This window comes from Pteronotus mesoamericanus, unplaced genomic scaffold, assembly GCF_021234165.1.
Source record: "Pteronotus mesoamericanus isolate MK-2021 breed Mesoamerican mustached bat unplaced genomic scaffold, CSHL_Meso_final contig_56, whole genome shotgun sequence".
Lineage (NCBI taxonomy): Eukaryota > Metazoa > Chordata > Mammalia > Chiroptera > Mormoopidae > Pteronotus > Pteronotus mesoamericanus.
The window spans coordinates 12,495,323-12,521,819 of NW_026555201.1; the positions used below are offsets into that span (position 1 = coordinate 12,495,323).

Below are 26,497 nucleotides of genomic sequence, written 5' to 3' on the forward strand. Positions count from 1 at the left end.
CCCTTGCTGCTCTTCTTCTCCTTCTGGTGTCCCTATTATATGGATATTATGATGTTTCAGGTTGTCCTGCATTTCCCTCCATGCCTCTTGGTGCTTTTGGAGTCTTTTTTCATTTTCTTGCTTTTCTGGGAGCTTTTTTCTACCTCATCATCCAGCTTGCTGATTTGTTCCTCTGCTTCATCTAGTCTGCTTTTGATTCCTTCTACTGTGTTCTTCAGTTCAGAAATTGTATTCTTCATTTCCTCTTGTCTCTTCTTGGTAGTTTCTATGACCTTGTTCATGCTGATATAGTTTGCAGTAAATTCCTCGTAGTTTTTCTGTAGTTTTTTGTAATTCTCTCTGAGCTCACTGAGCTTCCTTAGAACCATTGTTTGGAACTCAGTATCTGATAGTTTACTTGCCTCTCTTTCACTTGGTTCTCTTTCTGGGGATTCCTCCTTTCCCTTCGACTGGGGGGTGTTTCTTTGTCTTCCCAATATTTGTGAGACTCTTCTTTTTTGCTTCTGCTCCTTAAATGGATCTGCCTTGATTTCCTGACTTTGTGGTGTGAATTTCTATGGTAGGAGACATATGTTTTTTCTTTCTGGATCTGCCTCTGATGATGTCAGATGTTGACCCTGTGTGACCTCAGGCAGTCTGTTCGAGACTTCTAGGAATCGACTGTCTGTGGCTGTCTCCTTCAGCTGTTAATCTAGTCACTCTGCACTCAGCAGGTTTGCTTAGATGGGGGGGGAAGTGTCCTTCCTGGGGGCAGAGTTATTGGGTCCTTGTCCGCTATTGCCACTCAGGAGAGTGGTCTGCCTGAGCAAGATGGCTGCTGCCGCATGGGGGATGAGTCAGCTTGGGATCCCGCCAGCTACTTTCTGAGTTCTCTCCCCAAAGCCTCCTTCCCTAGTATCTCCTCTGGGGGCTCCAACTCACTCTATCCCACCTTTGCTAGAGACCATGGTAAGTGCCAGTCAGGGCAGTCTGGTTGTGCTAATGCTGATTTTTATGTCTGTCCAAGGTTATAAGGCTCCTATCTTGTGATTGTTCAGTTTTATTTGTTTCAGGTGATTTCTCCATGATTTAATTGTAATTCCTGATTGGTCCTGGTAGGAGGTCAGTGTGACTTCCACTCACTCCTCCATCATCTTGATTTCTCCTTGTAGAGTTATTTTTAAAGGTACATTTTAGCCAACTGTTTAAAGGAAACACAAAGAAGACACAGTATTTTTCTCATCTGCTTTCTATACTATCCTCTGAAACCAACGAAAATATACATAGTGAAAATAATCCTCCCAGAAATACAAAAGAAAGGGAATAATGTCAGAGAAGGCAGCATTCATTCAGCTGAACTGTCACTCAACAAAAGAATTTATTGATTCTTTTGTCAATCATGTGCCCAATGCCATGCTGAAAGCTGGCGATTGCGCACAAACCTGCCCTCATGGCATTCAAGAAAGGAAGGCAGAACAGCAAATGAAGATGTGACCACAAACTCTTGTAAGTGAAATTAATGGTGCTGGCAAGTTGGGCTAAGGAGGGAAGGAGGCAGGAGGAGGCAGAAGGAAAAGCAAGGAAAGGTGGAGAAAGACCTATTCTGGGTTGGAAGTTCAAGAGGACTTATCTGACAAAGTGATATTTAAGAATAATGACAAACTCTAGCTGGGTTGCACAGTTGGCTGAAGCATCATCCCATGCATCAAAAGAAAGCAGGTTCGATGCCTGGTCAGGGCACAAACCTAGGTTGTGGGTTGAATCCCTGGTCAGACATCTACAGGAGGCAACCTATTGATGTTTCGTTCTCACACCAATGTTTCTCTTTCTGTCCCTTCTTCTCTAAAATCAATAAACATATCTCGGGTGAGAATTATTTTTTAAATAGGATAAAGAGGAGCTGGCCTTTGGAAGGGAGGGTGAGGTGCAGTGGAGTGCTGTGGGCATGGGTAAATGGCACAGAAAAGGTCCCAGGAGGGAAAGCACTTGGGTGTGTGAGGAACTGCATGGCAGTAGGTATCACTGGTGAGCCAGGGACAGCAAGTCTGGGCAAGGATTGAGGGTTAGGCAGGAGCCAAATCAGGCAGGGTCTGTCAGCCGCACTAAGGCATTTGGATTTAATCTAGAGGCAAACAGGAATCCATTGGTGGATTTCAGACAGTGCTAGGGAATTATCTAATTCTGTTTTGAAAAGCTACGTTTGGCTGCCATGTGGAGCGTCGATGGAGGGGGCCAGGAGTGGAAGCAGGAAGTGGGAGAACACTTAGGAATGAGGAATGAGTGGGATCTAGGCAGGCAGATGTGACTAGGAGCAGATGAGGGCTGCTTCCTCTGGACCAGGCCCAGTGCCAGGCACTCGATGTGCAGTTTCACTAGTCTACGCAGCTCTAGCAAAGTCTGGGAGCAGGAAACCACAGCACAGGTCTCCTCCAAATCCCTTCCCTTGAACAGAAAGTTCATTGTAAATAAACTTCTTGTGTCAGTCTCAAAGACAAAACCCCAGGACACATCAGGAGAATCAAAGGCACTTCGGTGTGACTGGAATATAGACTACTTGGAAAAGTTTAGAGAGAGGTAAACCTAAGCCAGTGAATTAGGGCTGGACCATGGGAACTTCAGCCAACAAACCAGCGAAGCACTTTCCAGTGTCAGACACTGAGCTATGGGCATGCACCCACATTATCTGATTTAATCCTTACTGTGGCAGCATGAAATAGGTATTATGATACAACCTTAGGAAGTTCAGGCCACAAAAGCATAAAAAGGAAAAGTTCTGACAGCAACAAAGTAACAGAACCATCGTTTGAAACACTGGCCCCTTTTCCAAATCTAGAATCTATTCTCTTTTGCTCATTCTACAGCTAGATAACATCTAGGCTCCATCTTGCAGAAGTTGAGTAACCAGAAAACGCCTTTTGAACCTATAGGATAGGGTAGGATAATGGATCATATTCACCATTTTTAATAATAACTCAGTGCCTTTACATGTGCTTCAGGATATTAGATGGAATGTGGGTGGGAGAGAATGATTTCAACCTGTTGGCATGAAAGAGTCCCATAGTCACAGTGTTAACTGCAAGATATTTCAGCAACTTGCTTATCACACAGGGCAGGGAAAACAATGGGAATTTCTCTCTGAGAGAAATAAAATAGATGTAGTTCCTTTAATGAAAACTTTTGGAAGATTTTCTTTGAAATGTTGCCTTGGAGGTCTTTTCTGGGTAATTATCATGGACCCATTAAGCACAGCCACAGGCCCAGAATTATTTAAGAGACCCAATGACCCAGTTCCGGAGGCACTCCCTGGATTATGTAAGCACCACATACCTTTTTGCTCTGCCTTTTATTTTATATTTCTGTTGTCCAATAATAAAGAAATGAAATCATCTTCTAAAAGGTATTTATAGTGTATAAGAGGAATGTAGAGTGAAAAAAAATCATTGGAAACTTACTTTTTCTGTCATCACAAAAGGCAAAATTGATATAGGTTCCTGTGTGTAGTTTGTGGGTACTAGTTCAGTGATTCTCAATCAGGGGCGGTTTGACCTTAGGGGACATTTATTTGGCAATGTCTGTGATTAGTTTGCTTGGGCTGCCATAACAAAGCACCACAGGCTGGGTGGCTTAACCAACAGCCATTTATCACAGTTCTGGAGGCCAGCCTTCCAAGATCAAGGTGTCAGCATAGTTGTTTTTTTCTGAAGCCTCCCTCCTAGATTTGTAGAGAGTTGTCTTCTTCCAGTGCCTTCGCATGGTCTTTTCTCTGTCCTTGTCTGTGGACAAATTTCCTCTTCTTACAATACCAGTCATATCAGAATAGGGCCCACTCTGAAGAATTCATTTTAACTTAATTACCTCTTTAAAGATCTTGTCTCCAAATATAATCACATTCTGAGTTATTGAGGGTTAGGACTTTAGCATACAATTTTGGGGGGAGCAGGGATACAGTTCAGCCCATAACAGTCTAGAAAAGTTCTTGGTTGTCACAAGTAGGTGGGTAGAGGGGCCACTGGCCTCTAGTGGGGAAGCCAACAATGCTGCTTAACAGCCTACAACCCACAGGACAGCCCCCCACCCGAACAAAGAATGACCCAGCCCAGAATGTCAATAGGTTCAAGGTTGACCTATTCTAGTTCCAAAGCCAGTTGCTTTGTTTTGTTTTGTTTTGTTTTCAAGCATAAAGAAAAACAGAATATGTTACTCAAGTGGATGGTAATATTGTGAATTATAGCACAGTCTTAGTTATGACTCTGGAAATATCCATGTTCAAGTATCTCACACAGAGAAAAAATATTTCACTGGATTTTGAAACAACTTTTTGGACACATAGTTTAAATTATGCCCTGACATTTCTCCTTTTCTAAGAAAAGTTGGGAAGAATTTGTGAGTATGAAAGTGCTTTGTAACTGTACAGTTCTAGACCAAAAAATAAATAGAGTTAAACAAAAAAAGGAAGCAAAGTATAAAATACTAGTTCTTTTATCTTTTAGGGAAAAATTAAGATAACTTGAGATGGACTGGGAAAAGGGAGAGAATGAAGATAGAGAGGACCGTAGGAACTCATTGCAGCTGCTCAATATCCCCTCTGAGAATAGCGGGGAGCCCTGGGTGTCAAGTGGAATTCTGGAATCTGGGACGAGGGGAGAGATGGACCATGGAGATAAGCAGGACCCAAAAGATGATGTCCACAGGCTCAACGGACATAGAGTAGATGGTCCAGAGAGGTGGTCTGAATAGGCTCACTCCAGAGGAGACTGTCAAAGAAGTAAGAGCAGCTGGAGATGCCACAAATGTGTGACCCGGTTCAGAGAAGCGGACAGACTTGCTCTGAGGCTCCTCCCTACATGCATGGGATTTAAGAGTGAGAAGATCAAGCAAATATTAAGACGTACGTGTTAGCTATGGAAGCAAAAATTGGGAATTAAAGCATGAAGTCCAGAATACAGTGTAGCTGCAAAGGGACTGATTCCATTAACTTTGGAGTCAGACCGGCCTTTTTCAGACCCCAGCTCTGCCATTTATTGCTAGTGCCACCCTGAGAAAACTAAAGCTTTATGTGTCTCTGTTTCTTTGCCTATAAAATGGGTTGTTATCTGAAGGTTCATTAGATTGTGTTGGGGGGGAGGGATGTCATATAAATGTTAGTTATTATTATTCCAGAAATATTTCAGGGATACAATCAATCAGATTAATGACCATTTGGAAGAGAGTGGAGATGAATGATAGGATATTGAAAAAAAAGTAAATAAAGTATCAAACCCTTGGTTTCTACCTTGGTTGCTTGAAGAATGATAATGCATTAAACAAGATGAGGAAACAAAAGGAAAAGCTGGTTTGGAGAAAAGAGAAAATAATGAGCTCAGTTTGAAATGCATTGCATTTTAGGTGGCTGGTCAATTAATCACATGGAGAAATTTTAAAAGGAAGCTGATAGAAATACATGTCTGTAGCACAGGTGCAAATTAAAGGCTAGAAATTGTTCATAGAATGTAGAGAAAGGCAATAAACTCAAGACGGATAAAAGACTTAAATACAAGTTGCGACACCATGAAAGTCCTAGAGGAGAGCATAGGCAGGAAACTCTCAGATATTCCACACAGCCATATTTTCACCAATATGTCCCCTAGAGCAAGGGACACAAAGGAAAGAATAAACAAATAGGACTTCATCAAAAGAAGAAGCTTCTGCATTGCTAAAGAAAACAGCAGCAAAATGAAAAGGGAATCAACCATATGAGAAAATAGATTTGCCAATGATACCTCAGACAAGGGTTTGATCTCCAAAACATGTAAAGAACTCACATGACTCCACTCCAGGAAGACAAAAAATCCAGTTAAAAAATGGGCAAAGGACCTGAACAGACACTTCTCCAAGGAGGACATACACAGGGCCCAGAGACATATGAAAGGATGCTCAGCATCACTAGCCATCAGAGAGATGCATTTTAAAACCACAGTGAGATACCACTTCACACCAGTCAGAATGGTCATCATAAACAAATCAACAAACAACAAGTGCTGGCGAGGCTGCGGAGAAAAGGGAACCCTCGTACATTGTTGGTGGGAATGCGGACTGGTGCAACCACTGGGGAAAACAGTTTGGAATGGCCTCAAAAAGCTAAAAATGGAACTGCCTTTGGACCCAGCAATTCCACTGCTGGGATTATACCCTAAGAATCTCGAAACACCAGTTCAAAAGAACCTATGCACCCCAATGTTCCTAGCAGCACAATTGACAATAGCCAAGTGCTGGAAGCAACCTAAGTGCCCATTAAAAAATGACTGGATCAAAAAACTACGGTACATTTACACAATGGAATACTACACAGCAGAAAGAGAGGAGGAGCTCCTACCTTTCTCAACAGCATGGATGGAACTGGAGAGCGTTATGCTAAGTGAAATAGGCCAGGGGTTGAGAGACAAATCCCATATGATCTCACCTCTAAGTGGAACCCAATCAACAAAACAAACAAGCAAGGAAAATATAACCAGCAACATTGAAAGAAAAAAACAAACTGACAGTAACAAGAGTGAAGGAGGGACGGGGTTAACGGGGAAAAGAAGGGAAAGGGTCAAGTCAAGGAACATGTATAAAAGACCCAAGGACAAAGCCAAAGTGGGGAAGGATTGAGGGTGGGAGGTGGGGGTGGGTGGGGCAGGGGAAAGTGGTGGCGGGAAAATGGAGACAAATGTATCTGAACAATAAAGAAAAAAAGAAGAAGACTGTGAATGCTGGAATAACCAAGAAAGTATTTTTGGGAGAATGCTAGAAAATACGGAAATATTTATGGGTGAAATGATGCCTGAGATTTGTTTTAAAATGTTTTTAAAAAAAGTGAGGGGGAAGACAGTATAGGTAGCCCTCTGACAGATTTTCAAAATACTAAAAATTACTGAAATTGCAAAATACTGAAAATTATTAAAAATATTGAAAATTTTAACACAGAAATGAGTACATAAGGATTTGTTGTACTATTCTGTATCTTTTGAAGTTATTTGAACTTTTCTATAATAAAGTTTTATAGCAAAGTAAAAAGAGATTGTAGGCAAAGGCAGAAGAGATAGAACCTTATGTTATTCCTATATACTTAAACTTTTCTGATGATTTTTGGTGATTAGCTAGTCTTCTAGGATGTATAAAGGAGCTACACTGTCTCGGGGGGAAAATTGGTTCCGAATTGGTTGAAAGCTTTTGAAATATCTATAACTATTACAGTAAATGATCAAAGACCTATGCATTTTATGAGATTACTCTTATTATTAATTATTATTGTAGTTCTTACATTTGCATTCCCATATCATTACCAGCCTTGTTGAGTCTGCCTCCCACTGGTAACTTGTTGCTATGAATTTCAAAACAAAAAACTCGCCAAATAAAAAATACTTCCCTTATGATTGGGACCTTTTCCTCTAAGAAAAATGCATAAACATTCATGATTAACTTTGTGGGCTTTTGATTCTGACTGTTCAAAAAAGGGCTTGATTTGCTGTAGTTTTTTTTTTGTTTGTTTTGTTGTCTGCTTATTTTTCTGTTTTGGATGTCTTGTAAGCACGTGAGATTTTTAGATAAGTGGCCTATCCACAAATAACTACCTTAGTTCTTCTTTTGTTATTGACACAATATAAGGCAGATGAATGCCCAGTCATGTTAACTATTTCTATCTATAAGATGAAAGTAATAATGGAATTTTTTTTAATAATGTTTTTTAATTCCCCCTTGGAGGGAATAGAGAGTAGAAGGGAAAATAAGGGAGCTTCTGAGGTGATGGCCACATCCTATTTCTTGAGTACCAGGGTGTGTTCACACCAAAAATTCATTAGGCTGGACAGCTAAGATTCATCAGTTTTCCCAAATATGTTATACTTCAGTAAAAAATAATTTTCAAAGGTACATTTGGGAGTTAAAAACAATAACACGAGAAAAGTACCTGGAAATAACATAATTCATATTATCATAAAATGCTACTCAAGCCTGCACCTTTCCTTTTGAAGTTCACAGCTTATCTTCAGAAACATATTTGAAAAGTAATCAATTAAGAAGTGCTGGAGCAGCTCCAGCCTGGACCCACTGTTAACAAAGGTGTCTGGCAGGAAGCTCAATGCTACTGGCTCTCCCCAGGAAAGTTTTAAATGATTGTACTTAGAAGAAATAAGAATTTCACTGTGCTGCAAAAGAAGAAAATATTTGTCTTCAACTGTGACAGAGATTAAAGAACCATTTTTGTTGTTTTCTTAATTTGTTTAATACTCACACTATAAGAAACGGTCTCTTTGTTCACTGACTCATGTACCATGTCTCAAACATAGACAGGAGGGCTGGATTTTAAGATGGTGGAGTAGGTACCTACTGCAGTCATCCTTCCCACAAAATCCCTAGAAATGATAGGAAAGGTATTTTAGCAGGAGAAGGGAGAGAAAAGGAAATGCAGAAGGAAAGAAGAGAAAGGAGGAGGAAGAGGAAGAAAGAGAAGAGGATGTGAGGGGGAAGCAGTAGCCGCAGCGCAGAGGTGCTTGAACAGGGGGGAGAGGGGACGTTTTCAAGGAATGGGAATCTTTGAGCAATCCCTGGGACAGAAAGCAAATAGATGAACTGAAAAGAGAAACCACAACTTTAATGGTGACCAAAAATCCTTGTGGAAGGTGGGCACATCACAAAGTGGGGTTTGTCTCCAAAAATGTTTTATACCGGAAGGTATATACCTCACACTGAGGGACAGTGTAGTCTGATGATGAGAAACATGATTTTTTTTAAATGGGTACGATCATTTGCTCACTCACAGAAAGGAGGCAGTAAAAGAGGGTTCAATTCAAGATTCACTGAGTATCTTCTACATGGCAAGGCTTGGCTAGACCTTAGGAGTGCTAACATTTTTTTTAAAATGCCCATTGGTCATAAGTACACCCTACTGTGGGAGACAGACACATGAACATATCACTTCAATATGATGTTGTTAAATGTGTGCAGTGACACAGGAGGACAGGCAGCAAATCACTTACACTAACCTTAAAGGTCAGAGCGGGTTTCCTGGGGGAGGTGACACCTTACCTCAGAGCTTGAAAGATTAATTAGAATCAATATGCCAGGGTAGTGAAGGGTTGGTGTGCTACACAATGGAGCTCATATGTAATACTAACAAATGTGGATTTCATCTGTAAAGGTTTTAAGTAAATTAGTGATTTGGCTAATTTTGAATTTTTTAATAGCTTGTTCCCATTGCCCTTCAGAAGGAGGCCTACAGAAACAAGAGTGGTAGCAGGCAGCCACAGAATTGGGAGGTAATTTCAGGTGACTGGGTCAGAGGAGGTGAGGGCCTGCAACAGGGCAGAGTCAGGAGGCAGAAAAGGGGACAGGCAGAGATGATGAAAAAAGGGAGGAAGTCTTGACAGTATCCAAGATCTGGACTTTTTTTTGACAGGAAGACAGCTGCAGCATTAACTAAAAACTGGCTCTTCAGGAAAACAAACAAGTTTGGAACAGAAAATAATTATTCCCATTTTCAATATGGTGCATTCCCATAAGATTGCTAAGTGGACACATCCACAAGGAAATTAGTTATAGGATTCTGAAACTTAGGAGAGAGACTAATGCTAAGGATATGAACTGAGAAGGTTATGGGCCTTTAAGTAATACTTAAACCCGTGAGAGTAATAGCCTCCAAGAATAAAGGGTAGAGATTGAAGAGCACTAGGCCAAGGGCACAACTCCAGGGACTGACATTTAAGGGGTAGATACCAGAAAATTCTACAAAAGAGTCTATAAAGTAGAAAGGTTGGGAAAGTATGAAAAGAATCCTGAGAGAATGATGACTTGGAAACAATAGAGTATAGAGTTTCAGAAAGAGCACATCTAATGCAGGAGAGAGGCCCCGTAAGCCAGGCGCTCATTGGATTTGACAGTATGGAGGTCGCTGTTTCTTTGGCAAAAGAAGTTTTATTGGAGTGTAAGGATGGAAGCTTGTATGTTGTGCTTGGAAAGGGAATGGGAAGTGGAGACTACAATTGTAAATCAGAAACAACCCCAAAGGGAATGAGAAAGATTGGGTAACAGGTAAAGGAAGACATGGCATTGAAACACACTGTTTTCCTTTTGTTTTAGTCGTGGAAAAGACGTAACTATGTTTATACATTGAAACGGAAGAAGAGCTTTAAAAAATACAGGAAATCAAAGGAATTATTCATGGAGTAATATGCTGTAGCATCCTAGAGGGGAGGGGACGCAGTAGCAAGTCTGAGCAAGGAGAAAAGTATGGGTAGAGTAAGCAGGCCATAAAACAGAGCAAGAATTTGGCCTATTACATGTTTGGTGGTCTAAAGAATTCCATTTATTTCCATGAAGTAAGAGGGAAGGTGTCCCATAATGGGAGTGGTTGTTGATTAAGAGGTTTGAGGCAAGTGGTAAAAGTTGGCAATAGTCCCTGAGGGAGTAAGTTGAGCAATAACAAATAACAGGATTGTGCAGCAGTGTTGAGAACCCACAAAGACCATGAATTTATAGTCACTAATCTGCACATTGGTGAGTTTTTATTTTCTAGTATCACTCAGTACTCTGGGAGAGTAACAGAGAAAAAGAATTAGGGTGTTTTTCCAGAGCCAGGGCTTTGCCAGGAGAGTGAAACAGAAGATGGGGGCTGGGGAGTTGAGGGTGTTGGCAAGATAGTGATCCAGCCGATCAGTGCATTGTCTAAGCTAGACTGTTAGGCTAAAACAAGGCTTTGATACCAGAAGTATCAAAGGACTTGAGGTTGAAATAGAGAACAACTAAGCTGGAAAGATAAGGGTTTGTGTCCAAATCACAAGGGTATGTTAAGCTAGATCTTAAAGGGGAGAAGGAAGTGGGGGAGCACAGGAAGAGTCATTTGGAAATAGTGAGGCTAAGGCATTCTAGACAAAGAGAAACACGAGTGTAAAGACAGAAAGATGCAAAGGGGAACAGCAAGAATTTCGGTATAACTGGAGCACACATTGCACGGAGAAAAGTGGCATCAAATAAAGTTGGAAACAAATATGAAGCCAGACCATGAAAAGCCTAAGAAGCTTGGGCATTAGCTCTTCTAAGAGGCCCGCAGCCAGCAGAAGTTCTCAGACAGGGGAGTCCCATATGGCTACCTCTGAGCAGGGGCTCCTCCGTGGGGGCTGAACTCCAGACCAGGCTCTGCTCGCCAAGGTGTTCAGCGCACTCTGGGGCTGCTTCAGTGGGAGAAAGGTCTTCTCTGCAATTTACACATGCCTCCAGAGGAGGAGCCCTTTTCCAAATCATCCACCCGCAGAGGGGTGGCTGTCTCTCCCATTGGCTAAGAGGGCCTCTGAGTAGAGCATCAATCAGATGGACTCTTCAGGACCACTTCTCTGACCATGGTGTAGAGGATGACCTAGAATAAGGAGACACAGTGAGCAGTTATAAGTATAACAAGGACCGAGAGGCCAGGTCCAGAAGCAAGCCCTGTAGTAGAATTAACACTGGGCATTGTATGGATGTAGGGTCAGTGGTATGACTTGTGTTCCTAGACCTGCCCACAATTAATGTTCAATTAATATTTGTTGAATTAAGAAAAAATAATAGAGCTGTAAGCAACAACATCATTTTTAAGAGAAAGATACTGTCTGCTTGGATGGGGTCCTCTAGTCTTAGGAAACAGTACCTTCAATCATCTTAAACCTCCTAAATTTTGAGTGGGTTGCAGAGCTTAGTACACTCATCTAGAATTTTATAGTTGCTCCTGTGCAGTGGTTCTCAGCCTTGGCCGAACATTCAAATTACCTGAGAAGCTTTTAAAACTCCCAGGGCCCGTTCTGAAAAACTTAACTCAGAAACTCTAGGGGGTAGCACCCAGGCATTAATATCTTTTAAAGCTCCTGAGGTGATTCCACTATGCAGTCAACATCCCCCACAGAACGTTGCAACCCCCGTTCTAGATTGCTAGCTATGGTCATTAACACATAGACAAGAGTAGGGTAAGACAGGGCAGAACAGTTTTACATATTTGACCATCTTGGCACAATGAGTCATCCATTTCTTTTTCTGAGATCTTTTTACCTAGTGACCAGCTCTTCAAAATTAATTCCAATATCTTGGCAAAAAATGAAAAAATAGGGAAATCCATTCCATTGCCTCACTGATTTTAGGAAACTGAAGCATGGGCAAAACATGGTGCAACACAGAGCCATTTGTAAAAATAATAGTTTAAGAGGTAAATAATGTGCAGGGTTGGAAATGATTTTAAGACCCCCTCATTTGCTACTAAGGTTATATGTGTTCCAGGTGTTAGAAAGACCAAATACTATAGAAAAATGAAAAGAATAGTTTAAAAATAATTTAAGAGTCAGAATGAGGATATTTCTGTACAGAGTAGAAAGGTTGTTCTCATTGCATCATTTTAAACCCCAAGTTGAGTTAAATTACTAAAGTAATTTGTCTTACCCTTCTTAACACAAAGGCAAGAAGAGCAAGAAGAACATTGCTAACCTAGAGTGGTCTGAGACCCTGTCCTATCCATGGGTGTTTTATCTGATTCACAACAGATAAGAATTTGAGAGTAAACGTTTAGAAACTTTTATAGTAATTGCATAATCTCTGTTGAATCACACAACAAAAATATTGACTCTTCTATTTTGTATATCTTTGTGTTCTTATTGTGCTTTTTATAATTAATTTCTATTACATTTTATACAAATGTAAGCCTACAGCAAATTAGAAACTTTTAAAATTGTTCTTTCACCATGGATAGTTTGGGAATCACTGAGCTGGAAGACCACTACTACATTTGGACATCAGTGCAAAAGGTGCCCACAGAAGGAAAAAGCACATACAACCAAATTAAACTTTACCTAACCCACTTTGAATTTATATGAATTAATGTTTTAAAGGCCTGCTTCATTCTACCTTAGACTGTCATTATAAAAAGCTGTTTCCTGCCATAGGCTTGTATGCATCGCTGGAAGCTATTTAAAAGAAAACAGCCTGTGTTCAAAAACAAGGGATAAGTTTCGGGTTTAGAGGTACTAGCTCATTTTCTAAGAGGAACTGCAATGTCAAGTAACATGGAGAAGTTATTAATCCCTGGTAAGAAAGGGAGGTACTCTCCCTTTTAAGGAGAAAATTAAGCCACTCTCTTCTGATTGGAAACAGCTAATCGTAGGTTTCAAACTATTAAAGTAGAGATACCCTTGTTTAAATACAAGGACTCCTGCACAGGGAGGTTGATACTCCCAAGATCATGCAGCTAGTGAATGGAGAGGCCTGAATTCAAACCTTTACCCCAATAATGCTGCCCTCTTCCTGCTGGTCCTCTGTAGAAAATCCTTGCAGGGGAACCGTAAAGGGGATGCTCATATGTAAGCATCGCATCCAGGTATCTGAAATCTGGTAGTAAATATTAAAATAATGAGGAGTGCTTCTGAACCTCCTTAATGTGTCAACTTGCTCGTTCTAGTTAGAGCTTTCTGTGCATAGACAAGATTAATGTCTGTCACACACTGATTTGCACATCACACAGAAATACATGAGAGGAGAGCTGAGTCGGTGCTCTCTGCGCCAGCTGTCTCCATGTTGAGACTGGTTTGACCTGAGTTACCAATAAACATGCTCCAAGAGCAAACCACCTTGATTCTTGTTAGGAAATAATGCGATGTCAATTAAAAAATAAATGAATATCCCTGAGAAATATCAAGTCCATGCAGAGGTTACATGGTTACTGTGAGGAATCCAGAACTTGCATTGATTAATTTAATCCGTATCTATTCAGGGAACTAAACAACTTTGTTACATCAGATAATATATCTGCACAGAAAATTGAAAATGCTAATCAGTTATTTGGCTCTCTTATCTAGACAGTGCCAGAAAAATCCAGATTTTTAAAATGTGAACAATAGAAATTTTTTTAGTCTGTATTTTTGGCATTGTTTAGTTTTCGCTTGAGAGTATAGTCTTTAACTCATCTATGTTATTGTTAACCAACATTACAATGAATAATTCTGCTTTTTCACAACACTCTCAAACACTTAGCAAAATATTTAATCTTCCTTATACATACTACTGGCTTTTTAAATTAATTTTTGTAATAATTTATTTGAGCCAAACCTGAGGACAATTGCCAGGAAGCAAGATCTAAAATGCTCCCACTAGTAGCTTTTGAAGGACAAAAAAATGAATGGTTCCTCAATTCTTAGCCTCACTGCTTAAAAGTTAACATTTGATAAAGGAACAATACTATCAATACTGAAATCATCTGGTCAGGTGCAATGGATGTGGCTACTTCAGTAACAGGAAAAATCCAGATTTTTTTTAAAAAGCTCATGGATGTAACGGGTAAAGGTGGTCAAAAGATACAAACTTCCATTTATAAGATAAATAAGTCCTAGGAATGTAATGTACAGCATGGTGGCTCTCGTTAACAACACTGTGTTGTGTATCTGAAACTCTCTGTGAGAGGGAATGTTAAAAGTTCTCATCACAACAACAAAAAAATGTTTTGTAACTACATGTGGTAATGGATACTAGCTAAACTTACTGTAGTAATTATTTCACAACATATACCTGTATCAAATTATGTTGTACACCTAATACAATGTTATATACCAATTAAATCAATAAAAAAAGAGTAAGTATGAAGCTCATTGTGTTATCTCAAGATAAACTTTAAGTACGTAGGCCTGGTCTGAGATTATAATGGCATTAGTTCTGAATCTTCAGGTTTGAGCAACGAGTCTTTGAGTCAACCTTTAACTGACTGTTATATAAAGTCTTAGTTGCTTTTGATTAGAATCTGTCTAGCAGTCAGGCTTCGGGGAGCTGAGAGACAGATAGCATATACCAGTGATGCTATAGGATTATGTAAGACACAGTTAAAAAAAAAAGAAAAACAAAAACAAACAGAAAAGTCAAAACAAAATAAAATCTAATAACATGGAGTTTCGCTTAAAACAAAAATTGATTGAGTTCTGCCCAAAGTGGCTTGTTGTTTCCTGTGCCAGGAACTACTGTGCAGGCCCAGCAGGAAGTGTGCTACAGAGCAGGATCACATTACACCCTTGTTTTATGGTTCATTTCACTTATTTAATGCAATCTGAGAACCTGCAAAAGGAACATGTTAGAAGGAGGGAATAGGCTTTTTGTCTTGTTTTGTTTTGTTTTTTTAAGTTTCTTTGAATCAAGACTTTTTTTTACAGGGTGCTCATAGTACCATAGGAACAGGACTTCCAAGATTGCATGTTGAAGACATTTTCTTTTTGTCACAAAATTTAAATCAAGACACAAAGTTGAGTTATGCCTAGCATTGAGTTATGTCTTTCCTTGCTGTCCTATTCACATAGTTTTAACAAGAAGAATTACAACCATGCCCATGAATGGTCTAAATCATTCTGAATCCATATAAGCTCCTCCTAGGGTCTCTAACTTGATAGGGAGCCTATGGTGGTGGGGGGTGGGGTGGGAGGATAGGAATATGTTTAAGATGCAAAATAGCGATTCATTTGTCAAGCAAAAGAATGAGTTCATTTGGCTCTACTGCTTGAAAATGTGTGAATTGAACAGCTGGATTTCCTTGTGATGGCATACGCTGCTCCTCACATGCTGTCTCTTTTCCTCTCCAGGGACCTCAGTATGAACAACATCAGTCAGCTGCCCCCGAGTCCTCTGCACAGTCTCCGCTTCCTGGAGGAGCTGTAAGTATCACTGGAGTCATGATGCGTCCAGTCAACGCTGGACACATTCTTGTGTTTGTCTCTCATACTTTCTGTGGGAACCAGATAAAACAAGGCAGGAAAGCTGTCAGCACCAACAATTTTGGCACATGAGGAAGCACTTAGTTGGGAGGGGGAAATAAAAGAATTGCTTATGATTCTGGAAATCAACTTATAAAAGAGTTTACCATGAGGCTACAGCCTTCTAAGGTGAGACTGGGCCAAACAAATTAAAATTTTAAAACAAAGGCTGTTTAAAAGAGCTGGATGGCTCTTTGGAAATAGTTAAGCAGCAGGATATTAAAAGTTTGAATACTGGTTCATGTTTATTAAAATAGTAAGTAAACCTATAATCAAAACCAAAAACTGCTGCTTGGTTCGGCTTGTGACAAGGAGTCCGCATTACATAGCACCAAAGCTTTTTGTCCTGATCACTCTTAATTACTATTTTCTTGCTTTTAAATTTAGCTTCCCTTAAGGCTTGAACAGAAAAATATGAATCCACAGAGAACTGAAAACTGGGCTCTCCCAAACTCACTGTGAAAAAATAAAATAAAATTAGAAGGGAGGGAGCTAAATTGGCTAATGATGCACAGAGAAATCTTGATTAAGTCTAGTAATCAATTTCCAGAAGATGAAAAAGAACTATATAAACCAGAAATCTGCATTTAAAAATCCATCTGATCCTCTTACCCTTTTGAGTGATGGGGACTGAGGAAGTGATGCACCACGGTAGTCTCCATGAAGAAAGTTTGGCACCATCAGTTGAGTAAATCCTCTGACTTTTGATTAAAGGAATTGTTTAGGCAATGACCTCTTTTCAAAATACTTTTTTTAAAATAAGTCCTAAAGTCAGGTCCAATTTGGGAGTAATTTAAATTGTTGATGCACCACATGATCCACCATGGGAAGTGGAAAGAACGTTTCATCACAACCAAATTACACTACATCAATCTTTTTTTCCCCAAGAGGACAATATTCTCAAATTTCTCCCCTTTAGTTTATCTATATTTATTTTAATAGGTTTGTACTTTTAACAAATGCTATTGTTTTAATACTTAAATCAGCAGAATACGCCCAGATTGTTATGGAGGGGTTTGCTGGGGAGGCTTAGATTACTGGGCTGTACCGCAAGTTTTAATCACTCGATGAATGGATTTTCACTCTGGGTTGTCCAGGAGCCTCTTTTTTTCTTCTTTTCTTTTTCTCTGGACATTCTTGTGACTAGAATTTAACCCTCGTCAAGGCTAGGATCATGTCCATCTTCATCACAGATGGTATGTAATAAATAATAAATTTTTGATGAACAAAAGAATGAACTAAGAAAGCAAGACGTGTGAAAAGAGCTTCTCATATAAGTTAGCGGCCTTGGAATAAAGGAACAGATTTAGCTGACATGAGCCAATGATTTTAAAGATTAATCTTGGTAAATTTCAAACATTAGGGTTATTTTCTTATTTACATGCTTCTCATCCTCCCGCCCCTGCCATAATCAATATACATTACTTAGCCTTCTTTATCCCCATTTTTTTAAGGCATGCGTTTTCTCTTCTTTTCTCTTTAATTTCCTTATGGAATGGCAAAAGAACACCTCAGCTTTACACCATAAACTCAATCAATAAATAATTCACTTCCCTAAGGACTTTATTTAATAGAGTTCCTTCTTCAGTAACATATTCAAAATAACTCTTCTTTCTTAATGAGGTAAATGTTCATTCTGTTTCAAGGCCAGTTTTTCAAAAGATAATTGAGAACAATTAGGAAACAAAAAAGTGGAGGGAACTACCATTTGAAAATGCTGTTTTTCTGAATTGTCTTTTTTTATATTTCTGGAAACTCCATCAAGTATCTTGACAATGGAATCATAGAATTTCAGAAATAGAGGACACCTTTTAAAGACTGTTCATTCCATTTTCTCATTCTCTTCTTGAATTCCCTCTGCTGAGCTGGCCAACTTGCTGAATTTAAAAACGAGACCACTTCCCCATATATAATTCTGTGTTGCATCTAACTGATGTTCTGAAGACATCATTATTTATTTAGTGGCAAAAGGGGAGAGTATTTATAGAACCTGGAAAAATGATCAACTCTGCTTAGTTTATTTTTTTATTCCCAGAGCTAAATTTATGGGTTGCCTTTATTATGTCGTTAATTGTTTCTATTAGACTTAGCCATGTGTAAGTCTATGTTCTCTTCAAGAATATAAATTCTTCAAAATAATATAATTATAGTGACAACAATAGCTTACACTGTGCAAAACGTTTTACCCATATTATCCAACTGAATCTTCTTAACCCCATAAAATTAGGTATCATTATTTCCAGGTCACAGATCTTTAAAAAACAAAAACAAAAAACACTACGGTGCAAAGAAATGAGGAATTTACCCAAGAAAATGGAGTCAGAGCATGTCAGAGCTAAGATTCAACTCACTTTCAAAGCCAGACTCAGGAAGTAGAAAGAGGGTGCTTCGTCTGTGCTTTTCTTTTCCTCAACAGTACCTAGTACAGTGGCTTGCACAGTGGAGCACTTTAAAGCTTTTAAACTGAGTTTTGTAAAGATAGTGTGTATATTATGTGTCTGTGTATGTGTGTATGTGGGGGAATGAAAAAGAGCAAGTGAGAGAGGAAACAACAAAGAGCCACCTACCTAGCCAGGAGAGATTGGGTATCCAGATTATTCATTCACTAGTATCATATGTTGGCTATGAGAAAAATGTCATCAGAATTCTCAGGTGTAGAATTTCACCAACTTAGCATTGCTCAAAAAGTACAAAACCTAAATTAATGTTGTAGTATATACATGCATATAATTAAGCAGCATGTTTCATGTGGTATTCTGCTTGAACTAACAAATGACCAACCGTACAGCTAGATAGACATTTAGATACCTGTAATTTTGTGTGTGTTTATCTTGTATTATGACAATTGAGACATTGTTCTGAAAGTATTCTTTCATTCTGTTTATTCAGCTCATCTCTATGCTTTATCTCTTTATCCAACAAGTAGAAAACTGCTACTGATACCATCAATAATACTAACAAAACTCAATTTTTAAAAATCAATTGTTAATAAGTTGAAGTTACCAGTCTTTCCCCTAGTGCTAATTACCCAATACAGGGTAGGGCAAAAGTAAGTTTACAGTTGTTTGTATGGGAAATAATACGATAATTAACAAATAATAATATAAAAATAAACTGTTTTATGTAATCACAACTGTAAACCTACGTTTGCTCCACTCTGTATATCATTTATGGTTGTTCATATGGGATATAACACAATAATTAATAAATAACAATACAAGAATAAACTGGTCTTTGTGTAATCACAACCATAAACTGACCTTTGCCCCACCCTGCATATCATTTCCCTAATTTAATTCATTTAACTATATTTTAAACCCTATAGACAACCATGGCTCATTTTTCATCAATAACTGGAGCTTATCACCAGGGCCATAGTTTAAAATTCTCTAAGAATCAATAAAGCCCTAGAAGTATTCATTGACTTAATGTTTAAAAAAATTCATCATACCCCTGGAGAACGTGACTATCTGAAACAAGTATCTAAGAAGAGTAAAATCCATCACAGTTAATTGTCTCTTTCTCCTTCTCCTGACATTCTGAAGCACACACTCACTACCTGTGACACATGTTTTAGCCCATTCAGGTATCATTTGTTGTTTATTTTTTTATACATCTACAAGGTGACCAGACAAGCACAAGCCGAATGTCCTGCTGGTGCAGTGTGATAGCGCAGGAGGAGAGCCTTTTCCTTTCTGGACAGAGGGGGGTTGGAGAAGCCGTATCTGATCTGAGCGTGATGAGGCTGCACCATGCAGAGGCGGAAGCCGAGGACTCCTGCCCTGCCCTGCCCTGCCCAGGCTCTGCCACTTACTAGCTAATCATCCACTTGACCTCCCTGAGCCTCAGATGATGATGGTGAAAGCTGCCCTGACTGTGTTTTGAGATGTTTCTGAGGATCAAATGAAGTGATGATGAAAAAACTTTGGTAAACTAATTTACATACTGAGTCATATTAGTAAAATAAAAGCAGTTTCAAGAAGCTTGTAACTTCCTGTTTTTTCCTATTTCATGAGCTTGATTTTGTAGTAACCCCTGGTATCCAGGGCCTGTGAAGGAAAAGCTCTTTCCAACTATGAGCTTTAATAGATGTAGACAACCAATGCAGATAGTTCTTTACCAGATTTTAACATCCTGACAAATAATTGCATTTCTCTCCAACAATATCTCCCCCAGTTTTAGTTTTTCAGTTCTACTAGGAACTTCATGTTAACTTTTGCTATTTGGACACATAAAACATCCTACACTGGGTCCCTTAGAGGATGGTTCAGATGTTAGGAGCTAACTGTGCCTAATGCTGACATCTACCAGTTCCATTAAACTTAGGTTAGTAGTCTGATTAAACCAGAGGGGGGTGAATCGCCACCATTTTAAATAGTCTAAATTCTTTATTTCCAAGTAGTATTTACAGTATTCCCAGATTCTAGTGCTATTGGAATCAAGCACCCAATTTAGAAAAGGAACATGAGAGGCCCTGGCGAGGTCTCCTTCTAAGTTAATATTGTTCCCTGGTCCTCTTTGCTCATATCATGGTTGGCCTTGAAGAATCTTTATATAAATAGTAGGCATCTATTGTTGCATATGAAATTTATAACGAGAGATACCACCAAACTTCCTGAAAGTATAATCTATGTTTGTTACTTCTACTTCCTTATCATGTTGCTGAAAATGGCGAGAGCTGTCCTGCCTGTCTTTTGCCTTTTCCTGAAAATTAAATGAAATGATGACAGAATAACATTGATAAACAGTAATTTACATATTAGATTGTGTTAGTAAAGTGAAAACACCTTCATGTCCCAGGAATCATCTTCCAGCCCCCTGGCTGTCACTGTGCTTAATCTCTTGTCTTCATAGTTCTGACAATTGATTATAAATGCTGCTTCTTTAAAACTCGTTTTTGCTCTAGTGTTATTTCATCAAAGTTATTTTTGTTTCTCTTCCAAATGTCTATCCATACAGGATATAGGCATTTAGATATCTGTCCCTGTGTATGTGTGTGTGCATGAATATGAGAGTACTTATGTGTGTATATATACATATTTTATAATATAGATACATTTTTGTTATGTAATTAGGGCACTGTTCTGAAAGTGCCCTACCTCTCTGCCTCTCGTTCTTTTTCCCTTTAGCATTCTATTCCAACTCCAATGAAATGTAGACATCCCCCCAATTTCTGCTTTTATTTTTATTGTACCCTTTCTCGATACTTTTCAATTAATTCATTCAACATGTATTTTTTGAGCCACTGGGACCATCAGAATGCATAGGAGTTGTGATGGTTCATTCATTCATTCATTCATTCAAGAAATGCCCACCCTGGGGCAGTTTACAGCCTACAGGGGGAGATAGATAATAAGCAAAGAAACACGCACATATGATGTTTGATTGTGACAACAGTGATGGAGAACACAAACACAGGTAGGTAGAGAATAATTAACAAGGCATGACAGGAGGGAAAGTCTCTCTACGAAAGTGACATTTAAACTGGGATCAGGAGGATGAGGAGGAGATGGTGGTCTCAGAGCTGGGGTAGAGTGGTTCTGGCAGAGATGTAATGTGAGCAGAGTCCTTGAGGTAGGAAAGAATGTGACATGCTTGCAGATCTGAAAGAAGATCAGTGTGGCTCGAGCAGAGTGAGAGAGAGGGGCAGTGACACGGGACAGGGTTGGAGAGGAGGCCCAGATCATGCCGGATGATTCCGACAATGTATAGAATGAAGAGCTGTGGGAAGCCATGGGAGGGTTGTATGCAGCTTATTGAAACAATAGGAGTTTTGATTTTTTAAAATTTCTCTGATTTCTGTATGCAACTTATTTTGGAGAATTATGGAAGCAAAGAGACCCATTAGGAGGCTATAGACCAATTAGGAGGTTATTGCAGTTGTCTGGGCAGGAAACCCAAAATTTGAACTATTTCTGCTATATCAATGACCCCCACATCAATATTTCTAGTTTAGATCTCTTTTCTCTTTGACTGCTAGGCAGACCAGTAAATCTCAAAGTGTCGCCACCACCTGTGAGCTTGTTAGAAATGCAGATTCTGTGCCGTACCTCAACTTAATGAAATAAGAATCTCAGGATCTCCAGGTGATATTGATGCATGATAGTTTCAGAACCACTACTCTAGAACAGTGGTTCTCAAATTCTAAGTGGTTCTCAGGATTACCTGGAGTGTTTGTTAAACCACGCCTTGCTGGGCCCCTCCAGAGTGTTTTCAGCAGGTTGGGAATAGGAGGGTAGGATGTCAAGAATTTGCATGTACAGCAAATTCTCTAGGGGTGCCCATTCTGCTGGTAGAGAGAACACACTTCGAGAATCATCAGCTACCTAAGTGACACCTCCACCTCCACCACAATACTTTAAAACTTAACAGCATGGAACAGAATTCATTGGTGCCTCCCCCTCAAAAGCTTTTTCCCCTGCCTTTCCTGTTTGCCATCAGTTCTTATTATCCAGACAGAGATTACTGTCTGTCATTCTCTGTCTCTGCCCTCTCTATCAGCCAGTTCCCAAGTCCTTAAGCTCATCATTCGACACTGTCTTTCCATTTGTTTACTCTATTTTTATTACCATATAGTTCATGTTCTTTATGTCTCTTCTGGATAACTGTTAAAATCCATTAACTAATCACCTCTCCCAATTCTTGCAACAATTGAGTGAATCGTTGTCTCGGGATGGAGCGTAAAAGTCTCTAGGTTAATTTATCAATATTAGGCTATGTGAGAACTATTTCAGAGTTGCCTACCTTGAATATGCATTAGAATCACCTAGAGCATTTTCAAAACTACTAATTATCAGGGCTTATCCCCAGAGATTCTAATTTAATGGGGCTCAGTGGGAACCTACACATCACTTTTTAAAGTCAATGAGTGGGGAGACCCACTGGGATATATGGAAGCATCGCAGCAGAGGAAGACAGTCAGGGACTCATCAATTGACTGAATGTCAGAATGTCAGCACTGAAAAGATGGCTCTGAATAAGGTTTTGAGATCTGATGCCAGGAGACTGATGAGGCCCAGTCAATAGAAAGAGGAAGTTCAAGGGGAACAACTGGTATTTCGAAGGCAAGAGGGTGTCTGGTTCTGGATATACCAAGTGTCAGGTGCCAGCAGGACAGCCAACTGCAAATACCAATAACACAGTAAGAATGGAGGTCTGAAGTATGATGGGCCTGTTCTAGAGATAATGATGTAATCGTTTACAAAGAGGTGATTGTGAATGGTGCTGGGGTAAATGAGGACTTTGAGAAAGAGTATAAGTCTGTTTCCCAGTGTGTTTCTCTTCCCCTATTAAAATCACCTGAACTGCTTATTTAAAATGCAGATTCCCAACTCCTCCCTCCAACAAACTGATTCACTAAATCTGAATTGAGGCCTGGGGCTCTGAATTTTTTATGGCTCCCAAGGCAATGGCAATACACACTCAAATCTGACTACCACTAGACAGAAAAAAAATTGTGAGGACAGAGACCTGAGGATCATCTATGTTTGGAGGACGAGAATTTAAAAGAGAGCTAGGAAGAAAAAGAAAGAAAGACAACCTGTCAGTGGTGAGTGCAGTAAGATTGTATGGAATCTGGAAGCAAATGGGAGGAGGGCTTTGAATAAGAGGCAGTAAGCCCTCACCAATGTTGCTCACTTGGTTGGGCATCTTCCCAAAAACCAAAAAGTCACCAGTTCAATTCCTGGTTAGGTCATGTGCCTATGTTGCGGGTTCCATCCTCAGTCAGGGTGTGTATGAGAGGCAACCAATCAATGTGTCTCTCCTTTCCCCTCTCTCTAAAAACAAAATTAAGTAAAATCTTTTAAAATAAATTTTTAAAAAGCAGTAAGCAACAGTTTTCTTATGGATAGTAAATGATTCAGCCATTTGTGTCCTTCTGTTATTTCTGTTTTACACCAACCCAAGCTCCAGACCAACCTACTTTTAACCAAATCAATGGTTAAAAACCCAAATTTCAGAACCAAAATTCTATGTTGAACTAAATTCTTGTGTGTAAACTTTTCTAGGTAAGCATGAGCAAATAGCTTGACCTCTCTTAGGCTCACTTTCCCATCTGTAAGGGGAGAGTAATCATGTCACTTGTTTAATATAATTACAAAAATTAAATATCACAATGTATATAAAGTATTTAACATTGTGTGTAAGACTTATAGATTGTTTGATAAAAGGTAGGTACTATTTGTAGTCTAAAAGCATTGTGCATGCTGTGTTTAAAGTACTCAAAGAAATGGATGGATTTAAATTTGATAAGTAATGAAGTAGGAGTATTCTTCAGCTGTTTTCTGATCTGGTCATGTAACAACCTGGGAGCCTTCTTGGAATAACAATGCCAGACCTGAAGCAACTATAATACTATGGCCAACTAACTGTCTTTGGAAACAAGAGCAAATGGTCAATCAATAAATATTGATTCAGCTTCTTGCTCTGGGCAGGCAGTTAAGATTCTTGACCTTAGAAGGCTATAATTGAATTAGGTGGACTATATACAAAAGGGTATAATTAACTTTTATAGACAGCATTGTATAGAATACATCCTACAGGAAAGTTGACTGTGGACCAAGGTACTTAAGGAAGACTGCAAAAAGGAGTTGAAAATTGAACTTCCTTAGTCTGTGGTTAAAAATATCACTGGGCTGTATGCCCATGAAAGGATCCCCTATTATCCTGAAGAGTTTATTTATTTAGTCCAGTGGCTTTAGCCCTTGGATCTTGAAATCTGACATTTTTTTATCCTATCTAGTAAAAACAAAATGGACAACTCAAGAATATACTGTTTAAAAAAAGGAAGATTTTTTTCACCTCCTCGTCATAGCGTCAGTGGCCAGCGCAGAGCCTTCAGGACAAATCATGGCATACAGCCCTCTCTCCTGGGGAGGAGGAGGTGGCCGGCAAGTGCGCTTGTGCACTGCGCAATCTTTTTTCATGTTCACATGTCTAGGAGCCTGCACTGCCAATCTCTACTTGCAGCCTTAGTGAGAGAGTGTGGTAAGAAAGGCAGTGTGGAAAGACAGGAGCTTAGAAAGTTTCTTTCCTCTTTGAATGAGTATTAGTTGAAAAGAGTGTTGCAGAAACTGTAACCAAAGGAGGTATTATGCTTCCAGAAAAATTTCAAGGAAAAGTACTGCAAGCAACAGTAGTAGGTGTTGGCTTGGGCTCCAGAGGAGAGGGTGGAGAGATTGAACCAGCTAGAGTGGAAGTTGAAAATAAAGTTCTTCCAGAATATGTAGGCATCCAGGTAGTTCTGTAACAGAACCACTGAGTTCTATTGCTCTGGGTTCTACTGCCTGCTGCCAGTAAGAACCATGACTCCTAATGCCAAGGTTTTATGAAAAGAAAAGGAACTATTTATTCAAAAGTTATACAGATTTAGCATAATGGCAGAATTCTGCCATTAAATCCCACTCCCTTTAGAAACAACAGCAACAACAAAAATATACACACATAGTCCTGCTCCCCCTGCCACCACCACCCCCTGCCCACCACGTTGTCAAACCATACCAATCTGAGGTACCTTCTCTCAGGAATAGAAATAGAAGTCTACCCTCTTCAACAAATGTTGTTGGGAGAGCTGGACAAGCTACATGCAAAAAAATTGAAATTTGACCATCAACTTCCACCATACACAAAAATAAACTAAGATGGATAAAAAACTTAAATATAAGTTGCAACACCATAAAAGTCCCAGAGAACACAGGCAGGAAACTCTCAGATATTCCACACAGCCATATTTTCACCAATATGTCCCCTAGAGCAAGGGACACAAAGGAAAGAATAAACAAATAGGACTTCATCAAAAGAAGAAGTTTCTGCATTGCTAAAGAAAACAGCAGCAAAATGAAAAGGGAATCAACCATATGAGAAAATAGATTTGCCAATGATACCTCAGACAAGGGTTTGATCTCCAAAACATGTAAAGAACTCACACGACTCCACTCCAGGAAGACAAAAAATCCAGTTAAAAAATGCAAAGGACCTGAACAGGCACTTCTCCAAGGAGGACATACACAGGGCCCAGAGACATATGAAAGGATGCTCAGCATCACTAGCCATCAGAGAGATGCATTTTAAAACCACAGTGAGATACCACTTCACACCAGTCAGAATGGCCATCATAAACAAATCAACAAACAACAAGTGCTGGCGAGGCTGCGGAGAAAAGGGAACCCTAGTACATTGTTGGTGGGAATACGGACTGGTGCAACCACTGGGGAAAACAGTTTGGAATGGCCTCAAAAAGCTAAAAATGGAACTGCCTTTGGACCCAGCAATTCCACTGCTGGGATTATACCCTAAGAATCTCGAAACACCAATTCAAAAGAACCTATGCACCCCAATGTTCCTAGCAGCACAATTGACAATAGCCAAGTGCTGAAAGCAACCTAAGTGCCCATCAAAAAATGAGTGGATCAAAAAACTACAGTACATTTACACAATGGAATACTACACAGCAGAAAGAGAGGAGGAGCTCCTACCTTTCTCAACAGCATGGATGGAACTGGAGAGCGTTATGCTAAGTGAAATAGGCCAGGGGTTGAGAGACAAATCCCATATGATCTCACCTCTAAGTGGAACCCAATCAACAAAACAAACAAGCAAGGAAAATATAACCAGCAACATTGAAAGAAAAAAACAAACTGTCAGTAACAACAGTGAAGGAGGGACGGGGTTAATGGGGAAAAGAAGGGAAAGGGTCAAGTCAAGGAACATGTATAAAAGACCCACGGACAAAGCCAAAGTGGGGAAGGATTGAAGGTGGG

At 39.5% G+C, this 26,497-nt stretch overlaps 1 protein-coding gene across 1 annotated transcript in view; it reads left to right on the forward strand.

The window, feature by feature from the left end:
- The first annotated feature begins 4,491 nt into the window (after positions 1-4,491).
- LGR5 (leucine rich repeat containing G protein-coupled receptor 5) overlaps positions 4,492-26,497 on the forward strand; it is a 102,955-nt gene continuing 80,949 nt past the window's right edge. Inside the window, exons 1-2 of the mRNA XM_054580233.1 lie at positions 4,492-4,703; positions 15,567-15,638. Coding sequence (XP_054436208.1) covers positions 4,492-4,703; positions 15,567-15,638 — 284 coding nt within the window. The remainder of the gene's footprint in view (positions 4,704-15,566; positions 15,639-26,497) is intronic.